At 38.0% G+C, this 13,789-nt stretch overlaps 1 protein-coding gene across 6 annotated transcripts in view; it reads right to left on the bottom strand.

Annotated features, from left to right (window-relative positions):
* PRKG1 (protein kinase cGMP-dependent 1) overlaps positions 1–13,789 on the bottom strand; it is a 492,239-nt gene that overhangs the window by 417,509 nt on the left and 60,941 nt on the right. For all 6 annotated transcript variants that reach the window (XM_062637910.1, XM_062637908.1, XM_062637911.1 and 3 more), the window contains exon 2: positions 6,037–6,203. In XM_062637910.1, the coding sequence (XP_062493894.1) occupies positions 6,037–6,203 (167 nt within the window). The remainder of the gene's footprint in view (positions 1–6,036; positions 6,204–13,789) is intronic.

Genomic DNA, 13,789 nt, shown 5'->3' with positions numbered 1-13,789 from the left:
CAGCCAACATCTCTGCATTTGACTGAACCAGAAAATGCAAATTCACTCTTAGCCCCAGAGACTAAACAAATAAAAACAATTTAAAGAGTTTATAAAGTTTATTCCAGCAAGCATCCTTTCACCAAAGCTGGGGAAAAACAAATTAACAAACAACAAACCCCTCAATGTGGTTTTCTTTGAGGTGAATGATAACCACCATTAGCGCTGGTGAATGCCAACAAGGAGAAGCTCAGCGTTTGGACTTTGCAATGACAATAGTAGCAGGCTGTAATAAAGTAAGGGACCTCTTGTAAGTACAGCGTACAGCAACATACAAACAAATGTGGTGCAGGTCAAGAGACATGATACATTGTATCCACTGAGGTGGCAGTACTACTGACCCCATTTTGCTATTCTGGACTTGCGCTTGGGAACAAAGTCATTTAGCCTGCTTAAATCCAAAATGGGTCTGTTCTCCATCTCTCTTTCGTTTACAAGAATCAGTCCTACCAAATCCATTCCCTGACAAGAGAGGAAACTGACTCAAAAGACCCTAAGGCTAGAAGAGCAATTACATCCTATTAAATCAGACCTTTATGAGAGTAGCCCATGAAGAGAGACAAAAGAGGGGTCAGAGGGAGAGTGACACAAAGACAGACTGAATGCAGCATTTGTGGAGGACTGCACATAGCTTCAAAGAGCATGCAGTGGTTGTTGTCCAGTTGGGGAGAAACATGTAACTGCAAAGTCAGGAAAAATCAAATAGGAAAGAAAGGGTGATGCACTCCAACACACCTTCAGAAGTGAGAACAAATGTGTTTTGGCCAGCAGATTGATGATAAAAATTTCAGAGCATAACAAAACTTGGGCAAGGCTGTGATAATGCACAGGAGGCAGCAATATAGAGGCAGTATCTATATGCTTGTTTTGGTTTTGATTCAACAGCAAAAATCCCCAGAGACTGAGAAGTTGCTATGACTATTTCACCCATCTGAGACCAGACAGCTCTGCTGCCTCTGAGAGGAGGTCTTCTACAGCCTCTTGCATTTCAATCTGTAGTTCAAACAGCTACAGAGACTTTGTTTGTTTTCCCTTATCAAACCAAGCTTGATGTCCTGGCAAATCCTGCAGTTTCTAGGAATACATTCCTTCCCAAGACATCTCTGACACACATATACACACAAAAAAACAAAACAAAACCAAACCAACACATTCCCATGAAAAGTCATGCCTCATTGCTTTGGAGACGCTACAAAGAATGAAGCAAGAAACAAGGTCTCCTTTTAAAATAAAATGCAAATCTCCATGACTGAACACAGTCAAAAATTTAAGAAGAGAGGAAAGCTACTAAAACAAGGGGTGGGGAAATGTAAGCAGTTTCTCAACATGGGTTCTTAAAAAGCTGCTTTTCATGTCAACAGAAATACGAGCCCATGGGGTACAGGTAGAGCTATTTTTCTTTACTTGGGTACTCAAGCTATAGAGCAGAGGTGCAGCTTCAATATTAATTTGCAGAAGGACAGACAGGGAAGATGTTACAGCACCCACTGCCAAAAATCATGAGCCACAAACCAAGTATTTTAACCTATGTTTTCACCCAGGCTTATTGTATTATTTCTTCCATATTTTATGGGAACAGCAACAGAATAAAAGGAGGACTCTTCACACCTATTAATATAGCTTAAAAAAAAAAAAAAACAAAAAACATCCATTTATAACAGCATGACTGTTATTCACATGAGTGCCTGAAACTTGTACCTTGTCACCTATGTATCTACAGTTCTACTGATATATTTTTCTTTCATAATTCAGCCATCAAATTTGACATACTGCAGTTGACAGGTTCAGACAGAGAGGGAGCACAAGAGGAAACATTTGGTTTCAAATGTGGGGTATCACATTTATCCTCATTAATGTGAGGTAACACCCACACATAACTCAAACCTGCCAACACCGTACAGATATTGATGTACCTCTATAAAAGAGACCTTTCCAGGTTTTCACATTTTTGAGTGCTTTCAGAAAATTTAAGTAATATTATGCCCAAAGAAGGAATAACAACAAAGAAGTCAATAAATGCTAACCTCCAAAACTAGAACTTTGGAAATGTTTAGGTTTTTTCTTTAAAGAAAACTGGAGGTGGTGGGCTAATTTTAGAGGCAGAGTATAATTAACCAGCAAGAACCCTTTCTGGCTCTAAAAGAAACTTAAATTTTAAGACAAACAATCTGTTGAAATACTCAGAGTAATACACTTTTCATGCAAGAAAGGGAATATTTCTGATAAGTTTATTTTATTCCCAAAATTGCTTTACTGCAGAGGGAAGAGTGCCAGTATAGACTAGTTCAGATGTATAAGCCACTGCATCTCTCATCCCCCCCTTTTCACTACTAGTCTCATCAGTCGGGAGGAATACTGTTGCTGTAGATGGTCAGAGCATGTATGTTTAATGCTTCCAGCAATTTCAGCCCCTAATGAATACTTGTTTATATCACAAATAAGTTAATTTCAACCTTCAAAGCACAGCTATAGGGGAAATTTTCTGATGCTAGAGATTAAGGGCATCTCTTTACCAAATTTAGTTAATGTGCAAAAGTTGTTGGGTTTCCTCACTACTTAGTGAACATTAGAACTAGATATCTTAAGGCCCTTTCCAACCCTAACTATTCTATGGGGAAATTAAGGGGTGTTCTCTGCCCCTATTTCAGAGCCTGCTGAAATACCAGATCCTAACTTGCTACTTCATATAAATCCTTCTTCCATAAGTCATGAGAGCTACCTAAGACAAATGGACACATATCATTTGCCTCAAGAGTCCATCATAACCACTTTCTTTCCTGTAGGGCTTAAGGGAAAACTTTGGAAGGAAGAGAAACACTCAACTTGCATAAAACGTTACTCAAGAAACAGTTTGCTATGACCACCCAAATCCAATGGCTCCTCCGCATCCTGATCAAGGTCTCTGTCCTGAGAAGTCTTTCACAGGCAAAGGACCTAGTTTGTGTTACTATTTAATGATCACACAGATACCTGATAACAGCACTGCTGCTAAGAACAGACAATTACTTAAAATGCAAAGAACAGTCTGTAAAAAACCTATCTGAGGTTAGGTACGATAGGAAGCCATAAGATCTCTCTTCATTAAATTCCAATTGAGATGCCACCTTCCCTCACACCGTGGCATCTATCTAATAGTGCCTTTTATGGAGCCCTTCAGGATGTTGTGTCTCACTGTGGGTACCTCCAATTAAGGTTCCCCTTCTCCTGGAAGAAATACATTGGCATCAACCTACTTAATTTTGGTAAGTAAACAAATGTAACCTTGGTTATCGGCATTTAACAAATAAGGCATTTTTTAAGGTTGTCTGTGCCACAGATCATATCATGGAATGGTTAAGATGGGAAAGGGCCTTAAGATCATCTAGTTCTAATCCCCTGCCATGGGCAGGGATGCCTCACACTAGACCATGCTGCCCAAGGCCCTGTCCAACCTGGCCTTGAACACTGCCAGGGAAGGGACAGCCACAGCCCATCAGACCCAGCTACCCTAGAGGACTAAACTAAGTAACGGTAGAAAAAGAATGAAGCTAGAGAAAAGGTGTTTTAAAGACTGGTATATGGGGGATTCAGCAGTAGCCCTGAAAGTCCAAAGCAGGTGAACTGGGAGCCATTATCTTCCTAGAGGTGGAAATCTGGCAAGCAAGACACAGACTATGGCTAGAGTTAGGCCAGAACAAAAAATAAAGTTACTAAGAACAACGCAGTCCTACCTTTGGGATTCTGCTTGTTGCGAAATTTCAGTTTCAGCTCCTGACTTAGGGCTTTGTTTTCTCACTACCTACCCAAATAGGAACAAGAGCCCAGGTTTAGCCGAAACCAGTGCTTCCTGGTAAAAACAGCACAAAAACAACAAACCAAACAACAACAACAAAAATACCCTCTTTGCATAAAACTTCTCAGATTCAGGAAATGCAGCGCCAATCAAAAAGTAAGAAGTCCAGATGCTCACTCAGGAGGGAATTCTACCAGGACTGGAGCAGCCTCTTCTTTCAGATGCAACTGAGCATATCAGCAGTTAACTGGATTTAGAGGATGAGACTAACCACACATCTCCCTTAGCTTTGCATAATTTAAGGGTGATGCTATGCAAACAGCATTAAAAGTGACCTCCCAAATCAGTAAAATTTCAGGCCAGAGGGTGTTTAGATTGAGAGCTCCTAAATCTGAGGGGTGTTTCCCTCCTGTTGAGACTGATGAACAAAATCCAATCCAGCTGAAGTATGGCACATAGCAGAGACACACTTTTACTTCTCAAACTCGACACTGGCTTCTATCCTGGGTGCTGGATACAGAGAGAACATCTTCCTCATTCTGATTTCCCTCTGAAAGCACCTTACCATTTCTACTCCAAAAACGTTTTCCTTGGCTTTGTCCTCTACCCGTCTAAATCACAATTTACAGTATCCTCCTCTTTTCCTGTACTGTTTCACTTCTCCCTGCCCAGCTTTGCAGATTGACACATAATAGGCTGAATAATAGAATGTATGAAAGATTTTCTTCTTGCATTTTCAATAACCTCAGTGTTTTCTCAAGCTTCACTGTATTAAACTTTTCGTCTCTTGAGCCCAACCTGTTCATACCACTGCTGCTCTCATTCCTGATAAGAAAAAAAGGTGTGGGGGAAGGAGAGGAGGGGCAGAAAGTCTGATGTAAGACACAGAATAATATGACAAAGAATACAAAGGTTTTAGTCTTCACATGCATGGGAGCACAAGACTGGAAAGGAAAGTGTCAAGCCTACTAGTGTGAGTAGGGTTGGGCAAGTACACAAATAAAAAAAAAAAAAAATATAAAGGAAGCTCAGCAAATGTCACATACATATGAATTTTAACATCCATGGTAAAGAAACCAAATATTCAAGAACCATAGTTATAAAGGTCTCACCAGGACTGGTACAGCCTTGTGTCTATGGGGCAGACACTACTATTGCATCACCATGATAAACAAGAATGAAGAGAGTAACAGCGAAAATGATGGATGTTTTTAAATCCATCTTACTCAAATTGTTATTCCAAATTGGTCTAAAGAAATGTCACCAATATATAACTCAGACTTCTGGTAAGAGGCTTTATCTAAATGCTAAATCATAAATTAAAGGAAGTATAAGAGTATTGGTGATCAAATGCTCTACATAAGTAATTTTCATTCATACAAATCAGAGCTGTAAGTCCAAGCAAGGAAAGGAAAGAAAGTGGAATTAATGGAAGAAACACTTCCAGCACTTATTTGACTTTTGAGAAAAGAAAATACCTCTTAGTAACACTCAAAGATGGATTTCTCCAGTAGAGTTTTGTAAAGAATAAAACTTATAGCTGAGAGGTGGTGAAGGGTGTTAGCAACTGAGAGGACACAGAATGATAAGCCAAAATGAGCTAGCGAGTCTGTTTTCATAACCATAATCCAACCCATTTGATAACGTCTTCTTCCATTTCCATTACTTCATCATCACTCATTGCATTATGTCTGAACATGAGACTACAAACTCTTCATAATTTTGTTTGAAAAGCATTATGCGTATTTATGGAGCTTATATAAAGTTATGAGACGAAAGACTGGGGGAGAGCCAAGTCATGCGTACATAGAGGGCTTCCAGAAGAGCAAGGATAAGCCAAAGCACTCAAAAGACACAAGAGTTGCCTTTGACACACATTTGCTTTAGAAGACAAGAATCAAGAATTCAGGGATAGAGTTTGGACTAACAATTAAAAATATCTGGTAGATTCAAGGAAGTAACAGTACGCTGTCATTAGATGTATCAAATAAGCAGATGTTTATTCCAGTGATCTCAAGGCAAGGTTAACAGCTTTCATCCTTTCTTTATATAGGGAGGCACACAAATCTAGTCAGAAATTTTTCACACAAGACGCCACACAATTTTCAACAACCATGTTTAGACAATATCTTTAGCCTCTTGCTTTAAAGCTATTTTTCCCATGAAATACAGTTTTTATCTCTGTGTTGAAAAAATGAAATAAATATCAGCTTTTTAAACCATACCTTCCATGACATACACCAGGGAACCCACATCTCCTTCCTTGATGATGCAGCTGTCTTTGCCATACTCCACAGGATACATACAATCCACAATCTCCTGGATCTGAGACAGTTCCAGATTCTTCATGAAGTCATTGTCAAGGATTGCTTCCTTTATTAGCTCCTTGGACCTGTGGATAACAAAAAAAAAAAAAAAGGACAAGATTTATCCCTGTACCCATCAGCCAAGCTCATTATTAGCAGGTGAACTTTAGTACAATTGCATGGTGCCCCAAATAAGTATTTCGGGGAGGGGGGAGGGAAATCAGTATTTTCCCTAAAATTCTCATAAAGTCCATCTGCAGAGAAAGAAAAAAAAAAAAATACAGAAATGTTCACTTGTAATTATTTTTGCAAGTAAGTTTTAGATACATCAAGTATTGAAATAAAAATAAGATTTTATGTGATTGCAAGATCCTCTTTTAGCTATAGGTTTCACATCTACAACACCATCAAAGACTACCATAACTACTGGAAGTATCTTCCATATACAAAACTGAAAGGAAATAAACACAAACAAGAAGTTCATGGATTTGTGACTTAGTGTATCATATTTTTCTATTAAATTATACAAACTGTAGCACACAAAAGCACAATACTGCACTGATTCTTCAGGTATTAATCAAACACCAAATGTCATTAGATTCACTAGAGCAGGTACCACTGTTACAGGAATGATACCACTATTAACTGATTTCTTTGATGACTAAATAGGAAATTGCAAAGTTACATAAGAGTACAGAGAATTATATGTGCAGTTTTGGGTTGGCATGCAATTAAGTTGGAAGCCTGAAGTTCTTAAGTAATCACTTTGCAAAGCTGAAGAAGGAATGAGTTGTTTCTGAAGATATTCAGAACTCAAGTTCACAAATTCTCTGAGAGATGACCCAAATGGGTATGCAATATAACCTGCTCTCTCACTAGAAGTGTTCTGCCGGTGCCATAACAGAAGATGTGCAACAAAACCACATGTAGTTTTGCCAATTTTTCTGAGATTCTTTCAACTTCTACAGCTAAAGTGCTCACTACACAGTGAGTCACACTCAGGTGCTAATGCAACATAACCAGCATGTTACGACATTTGCAAAAACCTCCTAAAGCAATTTGTGCAAATGAACAACTGAGAGGTTAAATCTAGATCTAGACCAAAACTAAAGCTTCTAAAACACCTACAGGCTGGACACCAGGTGCTAGGTCCTTCATTTCTCACTGTGCAGCTCCTTTTCTATGGGCTAATTTCTATTTTCTATTTGCTAATGTGAACAGACACAGCTACCTTCAGAGCTTTTCCATTCAAGTTTTCTCTTTTTCAAATATGAATATGAAACAAGTTTTTCAAAGATAAATATATTAATGCATCATGTCTTCTTGAAAAAGAACCAAATTGGGACTTTAGAAGTCCAAAACCAGCCAGACAGCCTTGCAAATATTATGTCTTTCCTACAGTCCTTTCAAAGTACACATCAGGGTTAAATACAGCACAGATTCAAATCGTTACTATTTAAGACACTTTTTATGCTTTTGATAGTTTTGAAGTTTTTTCAACAAAACATGTTACTTTACAGCCTCCATCACTACTGACCCAGCTGAAGCACAAGATGGGAAGCAGACCAGACTTTTCAAGTACTGTCTGCACGACACGGACACGGAACTTGGCCTGCTACAAAAGCATTTTGCTCTTGAGAAATTTAATTTGACTTCATATACTGTCACTCCAATTCCTTGTGCACGCAAATAAAAACCACCGGAAAAAAAACTGCATCTGTGTTACTTCTTGCTTTCAGTAATGCAAGAACCTAGTAAATTGTAAGGTTCACCAGATGACCAATAACCCTATTTCCTTATTCTGTCCTCCTGTGCTAGAGCAGGACTACACTTTCTATGCTATACCTTAACTCAGTGCTGCTCCTTTGGTCTTAGCCATCCTCACAGGTCCCAGAAATCCTCATAAAAAAGGCACTAATTATAAGAATTACTCAAACTGTCTGCTGAAGAAGAAAGCATAATAAAAGCTTTTGCATTAGTCATATCAACTAGCACTACAATTTCAGCCATTTATTTCATTCCAAGGCTCAAAATGAGGCTTTCTCCTTGATAAAGTCAGCCTTTCAAATGGAGCATTTGTAAAAATACCCACAGGAGACTGGAGGGAATTCAGACATGCTCAAATGAGACCACCCCTGTTAATTTAGAGGCCCTCAGCAAAAGACAATGCTGCTCTTGTCAGAATCAAGTACAGCAAAGGATTTGAAAAGAACCACAGAAACATGGTCTAAATAACAGAGAAGGAGCAGCACAGGGGCTAGGAAAATCCACTAAAAGTCTATTTTGGGGAAAAACAGCAAAACATACACAACATGAACAACCTTTGGGAGTTTATGAGCTTAATATTACAGTGTAAGAGCCAACTGAACCAACTGAATCACAGCCTCTCCCCTTCAACATGGAAATATCAGAGAAATTAAGGCTCAGAGGCCCACCATGTCATTCAAACCCCTTACCATCAATACAAGATACACCTCTTAAGAAGAAAAACACACTGGCTGGGACATCAATAACAGTTTAATCTCTGCCACATCTAAGCATCTTAAAATTAAAGATCTCCATAGAACAGTCTGGATAATAACTCAGTCACACCTGAATGTAGCCAAAATAGATATTAGTTAAAGATAATTAGTTCAAATGAGACTTCAAATACAAAGAGCATAGCATGAGAAAAAAAGCACCTCCAGCTGCCTATAAACAGTGCTAGCTGTAGGAGCAGACACCCTGCAACCCAACTGTGTGTTTATGATTTAATTTGCATCAGACTAAAACACACTTTATAGTTTGTAAGCAATGAACATTTTCATCATGAAATATTTCATCCATCTTTAAAAAATAAATTAAAACGCTTGTCTGGCACATTTGAAAATTAGATGATACTAAAAATACATTGTCATAGCTACAGTAAGAGTTACCCTATTGGTCCCTGCAAAAGACTATTCACCACTCTAATAATTAAAAAAAAATTACTCATGTAATCTAGATTACCATTTCTGCACACTTGCACATGCCAGGCCTTCAGCAACTTCTACATTATTTTATTAGGCAATTTTCTTTCAACAGAATTCACAGGTCAACTCTAGGTAAACATATTTTTTCTTTTATATTTATTTTTATAGGAAATGAAACTCAAAGCATAAAAAAAAAAAATAACTCATAGTTCTTAATTATTCCATAACAAATGCTTTTCTAAACCATAGCATTCCTTAATCATCATCATCAGTATTTTAAAACAACATGTATATCCCAGGTATGTGAACACACAAATCTCTCTCATAATATTAAAACAGGTATTTCAAATGGTCAAAACCAAACTCCTATCATTGCAAGTAAGTGGCTTAAACAAGATACAGCTGTTTCATTACCTCTTATTTTCAAATAGTATTTGTTCTTTATTTTCTGATGTTTCTAATAGAAACAATCTTCAAAGAAAATCAGCTACAATATTTGTAAAGGAACATGACTATTTCCAAATGACCCCATTTTAAGAAGGAGGCATTTTCATGAATATTTACTAACGGCTGAGTTGAACGGCTCCTAATGCAGGCAGTCATTCAGAGTAGAAAGCAGTAGTTATCTTTACTCTCCACAGGTGGGAACTTGGCACTAAGCCATCACTATTTTTCTGAAAGATTAATGACCAAATGTGATGGAGACTGGATGAAGAGTTTGAGAAAAAGAAGGAAAAAAACAGAAGAAATCATGAAGGGCACAATCCTCTGCAATACATCCTATCCCAAATCAGTTTAGGTCCGTCATAGTAATTAATAAGGCAACAGTAGGAAAAAGCCAATTGCATTCTAATTTGCAGAGGTCATGTAAAAAGCAACTTAATAAGTTTTATAAAAATATATTGAAGTAAAAAACCTGTATGTCTGGGTTGCAAATGCCTCTCAAAAGAAAAGCCTATAAACATGCATTAATTCACACACCTCCTAATCCTGCAATGGGAGTCACTCCGGTCCTCCAGCCAGATCAGAGCCAGCCCTCACCCCCACCCCACCCCCCCACAAGAAGCCAGCATGACAGCTTGGGAGCATAAAAATGCCTGGAAAAAAATTTGGCCACATTTTCTGTCTCAGCAGTCAGGGGCTGTGCACAGAAGCTGTTTCAGCTACGCTGGAAAAGGCTTGTATTAAAGGTTTGCCTTACTTCAGTGGCCAGAAAATGCAGAATTTCAAAACCTGCTGCTAACATCTGCTGGCTACTCATCAAACATGACATCAGAAGATAAAAATTATGGCTTGCAGCAGATGCAAAAAACCAACCTGAGATGTTACGCAGCCCTAGATAAGAAGCTAAGTTAATGTTACACTGGTATGCAATGTACATAGTAAAATACCAAACCCTGTATTATAGCCTGTTGTTATCCTGACAGTAATTAACATTTTACAAAGAGCAGAACGAACAGTCATCTTAGGCTCTGCACCCACGGATAAAAACAAAACACATTCTCTATGCTAGATTTGTACGTTCCAGCACATACAATACATATTAGAACAAAAAGTTAATCTTCATCGCAGAAAGTCTTATTTCAACATAAGTAATGATGCTTGCCGAGTTTAAGGAAGGGAAGAATTTATGTGCAGATGGAAAGACTATAGCTGTACATGCCCAGGGACACTTAAAAAAATGCAAAGCCCTCTTGATACATACTGTGCTGGTATAGCATCAGTTTGCAGTGGATTTGCAGGAATCTGAGGTTCAAATGGAGCAGCAGGTATTCTGCTCCAGGTAATCTACTGCTGGCACAAGTTAATAAAACATAGGTGGATCCAGTGGAATAGAAGAAATTAAGAGGTCAATTTAGACAACACTGACAGCAGCTGGAAGCAGATCTGAATTTTACAGCGTTCGCAAGTATACCACCACAGCTATGTACCAAAACCATTTTGAACTAACAGCAAAACAAAAAAAAGTAACATACTATGCAAACAGGCTGGAAGATAACTCAAGAAAGGGAAAGAAAAAGTACATTTTGTATTAATAGTCAATAGAAGAAAAGTACAATACCTTTTCTTTACCTGTTCCTCTCTCCAAAATTTAAATAAGACTTTTCAATATGAGCTTTTATGCCAATAATAATCAGGGGAAGGAGTATTTTTTCTAGAGCCTCCCCTTTCAAGAGTTCGCCAACTGCTACCAGTGACCTAAAGCTCTGTATTTAGGAAGGAAACATCTACAGGAATTTGACTAAGCAGAGAGACTGAGCTCGCTGTCAGGGATGAAGTTTAAAGCAGCAAAAGTACAGCTTCCTGGGAGGTGCAAACTCTTTATTTACTCAATGATAAACCTCACTCAAAGCTACCATAACCAGGGGCATCTTTTTTGTGCTGTTTCCTCATTGCTGTAAAAACAGAAGTTAAATACACTATTTACATCTATCCTTTACATCTATCCACCAACGTATCAAGCATATTTGTGGAAACTCACATCCAAGCATTCCTTTTCTGGGGGAGTATCCATATCCCTTCACAAGGAATTAAAGCTCATTTCAGTAGATAAGAAACATTGGAAAAAAAAAATATCTGTGGCCTCTGACCCAGAATATGGCATGCAAATCAGAGTCCAGACAATCCCTACAACAAAAGTGTGTTTAGAATACACACTGTGAAGTGTTTAAAAGTGTTTACTTCTACAAAATGGGGCAGGGGGGCAGAATTCTTTAAAAAGGGAAAACATGGCCAAGTATTGTGCCTGCTCCAGATTTCCAGAAACTAGGATACAAATACATTCAGCAGGATACAAATACAATGCAAAATTTGTTAAACAGTTTTTTTGTTTTTTTTTTTTTAAATATATGTATTTTAGATGTACCTCCATATCATAATGGGGTATCCGTTCCAAGCAACATAAAAAGCAAAATCTGTAAGTTCCTACCAGGTTTGGGGAAGCTCTTTGCGCAAAGCCCACATTCACAGAGTTTTTAACTATCTTTTTAAGCCCTTGTGTACTTAAAAGAGTATGTAAGATTAGAACACACACTCACACGCTGTTCCTGAATAGGATCTCAGCATTTCAGTTCCCAGTCTAGTTAATACCAAACCACTAGAGTTACCAATTATGACCCTCTGTTTCTTTAACCAACAAAACTAGAGAAAAATCTGACAGAAGGATGTATGCTTAATTACTAAGGACAGGAGCATCAAGAACAGACAATTTGAATAATCTGAATAGTGATTTAAAAGTTCTCTATAGAGATGCTCCCTTCCATACAGAAAAGGACCCACCTTTTAAAAAGCAGTAAATATAGAAGCCTTACTAAAAAATTGTTATTGATTACTATAAAATTATTCAATCCACCAAGTGGCCCATGGATCCTACGTGTTTTTATCTACATATTTTATATTCCTGTATCTCTTTATGAATACTGTGGCCTGGCCAAGCATACAGAGGTTCAAAAATAACAGCTGAAAAGTCATAAGTGATTATCAAATTACTGTCAGCGAGAGACGGCAGTCAAAATCTCTTCCTTGCACTCATCCCGTCTCAATAGATTGTGTCACACACTGCAGTTATCTCTTAGACTCCTACATAAGAAATAGAGGCACAGAGTAGAACTTTCCAAGATGATTATTTGACCCCTCTACCACCAAGTCCATAGCCCTCAGGCAAGCTGGCTTTGCAAACAGTGTTTATACTGTTAGAAAAATTTTTTGCGCCAAGTCAATCGCAGAAAGCTGGAGGGTCCTCCCCAAATGCTCTAGGAAGCTTTGCGCTGAAGGCAATAACAAATATCTGCTGCATAGGGAAGTATGCACTTTTTGCACAACAGCACAACTGCAATGCAATAGAAACTGTCGCTTTCTAGAGTGTGTAATACTGGACAGTGTCTTTAAAGCCTGCAAGTAAACGAATTTTCTTTCACAACTCATTACTAGGATCCAAACAGTACAGAAAAGCCTAGACCTTTCGGTAAAATTCTGGTCTTCCTTGGACTGTAATGCCATTAATAGTTAATAACTTTATATTTGCTGTTTGTTTTGGCTATGGATAAAGAAGCTTTAAATGTTTCTTAAATGGGAATTTTAAATATAACTCCAGAGAGCTATTCTTGTCTTACTAACTGGGAATAAGAGTAGGACTGAAGTCCTGGACTAAGTAACATGAAGGCCCTTAAATATACTTGTGGATTTTCTTTACATTGCTTGCCTTTCCCACAACATGCAACCCACAGCATATCTTCAAGCTGCAAGAGGAAATTTCTGAGTAGTACCTTAAGCATCTGCAGAAGAGACTGTTATTGCATAGTTGGATAGAAAAGTATGTTCTTCAGAAGAGCATTTTTTTGAACTGACATTTTGATTACAGTGACAAGCAACAGGGAAAGTAACTGTGCCCTGATGTAAACCTGCAAAAAAGAAAAACACACAACCCCCCATTTTTGTTTTTCTTGTACTTAAATACAACGTCGAGTTGCAAAAACAAGTTGCTCTGCAGAGAACGTGTTGATCTGACAGCTTCACTTAGGATTTCTAAATATATCGGTAAAACATGCAGTTCACTTACACTGCTGTTCATTATATCACACTTTGGCATTCGACATTTAAAAAAGCAAAATAATTTCAGAAAAAATAATTTTAAGATCTCTTTTCACCTACGCTGAAAATTGTTGTTAGTATAAAAATACCACAGGCAAGAGTTGGTTAATTCTTGCATTTTAATGTGTCTC

Source organism: Pezoporus occidentalis, unplaced genomic scaffold (assembly GCF_034315485.1).
Source record: "Pezoporus occidentalis ecotype Australia unplaced genomic scaffold, CSIRO_AGI_Poc_V1 ctg54, whole genome shotgun sequence".
Classification (NCBI taxonomy): domain Eukaryota; kingdom Metazoa; phylum Chordata; class Aves; order Psittaciformes; family Psittacidae; genus Pezoporus; species Pezoporus occidentalis.
This window is presented reverse-complemented; position numbering and strand designations above follow the sequence as displayed.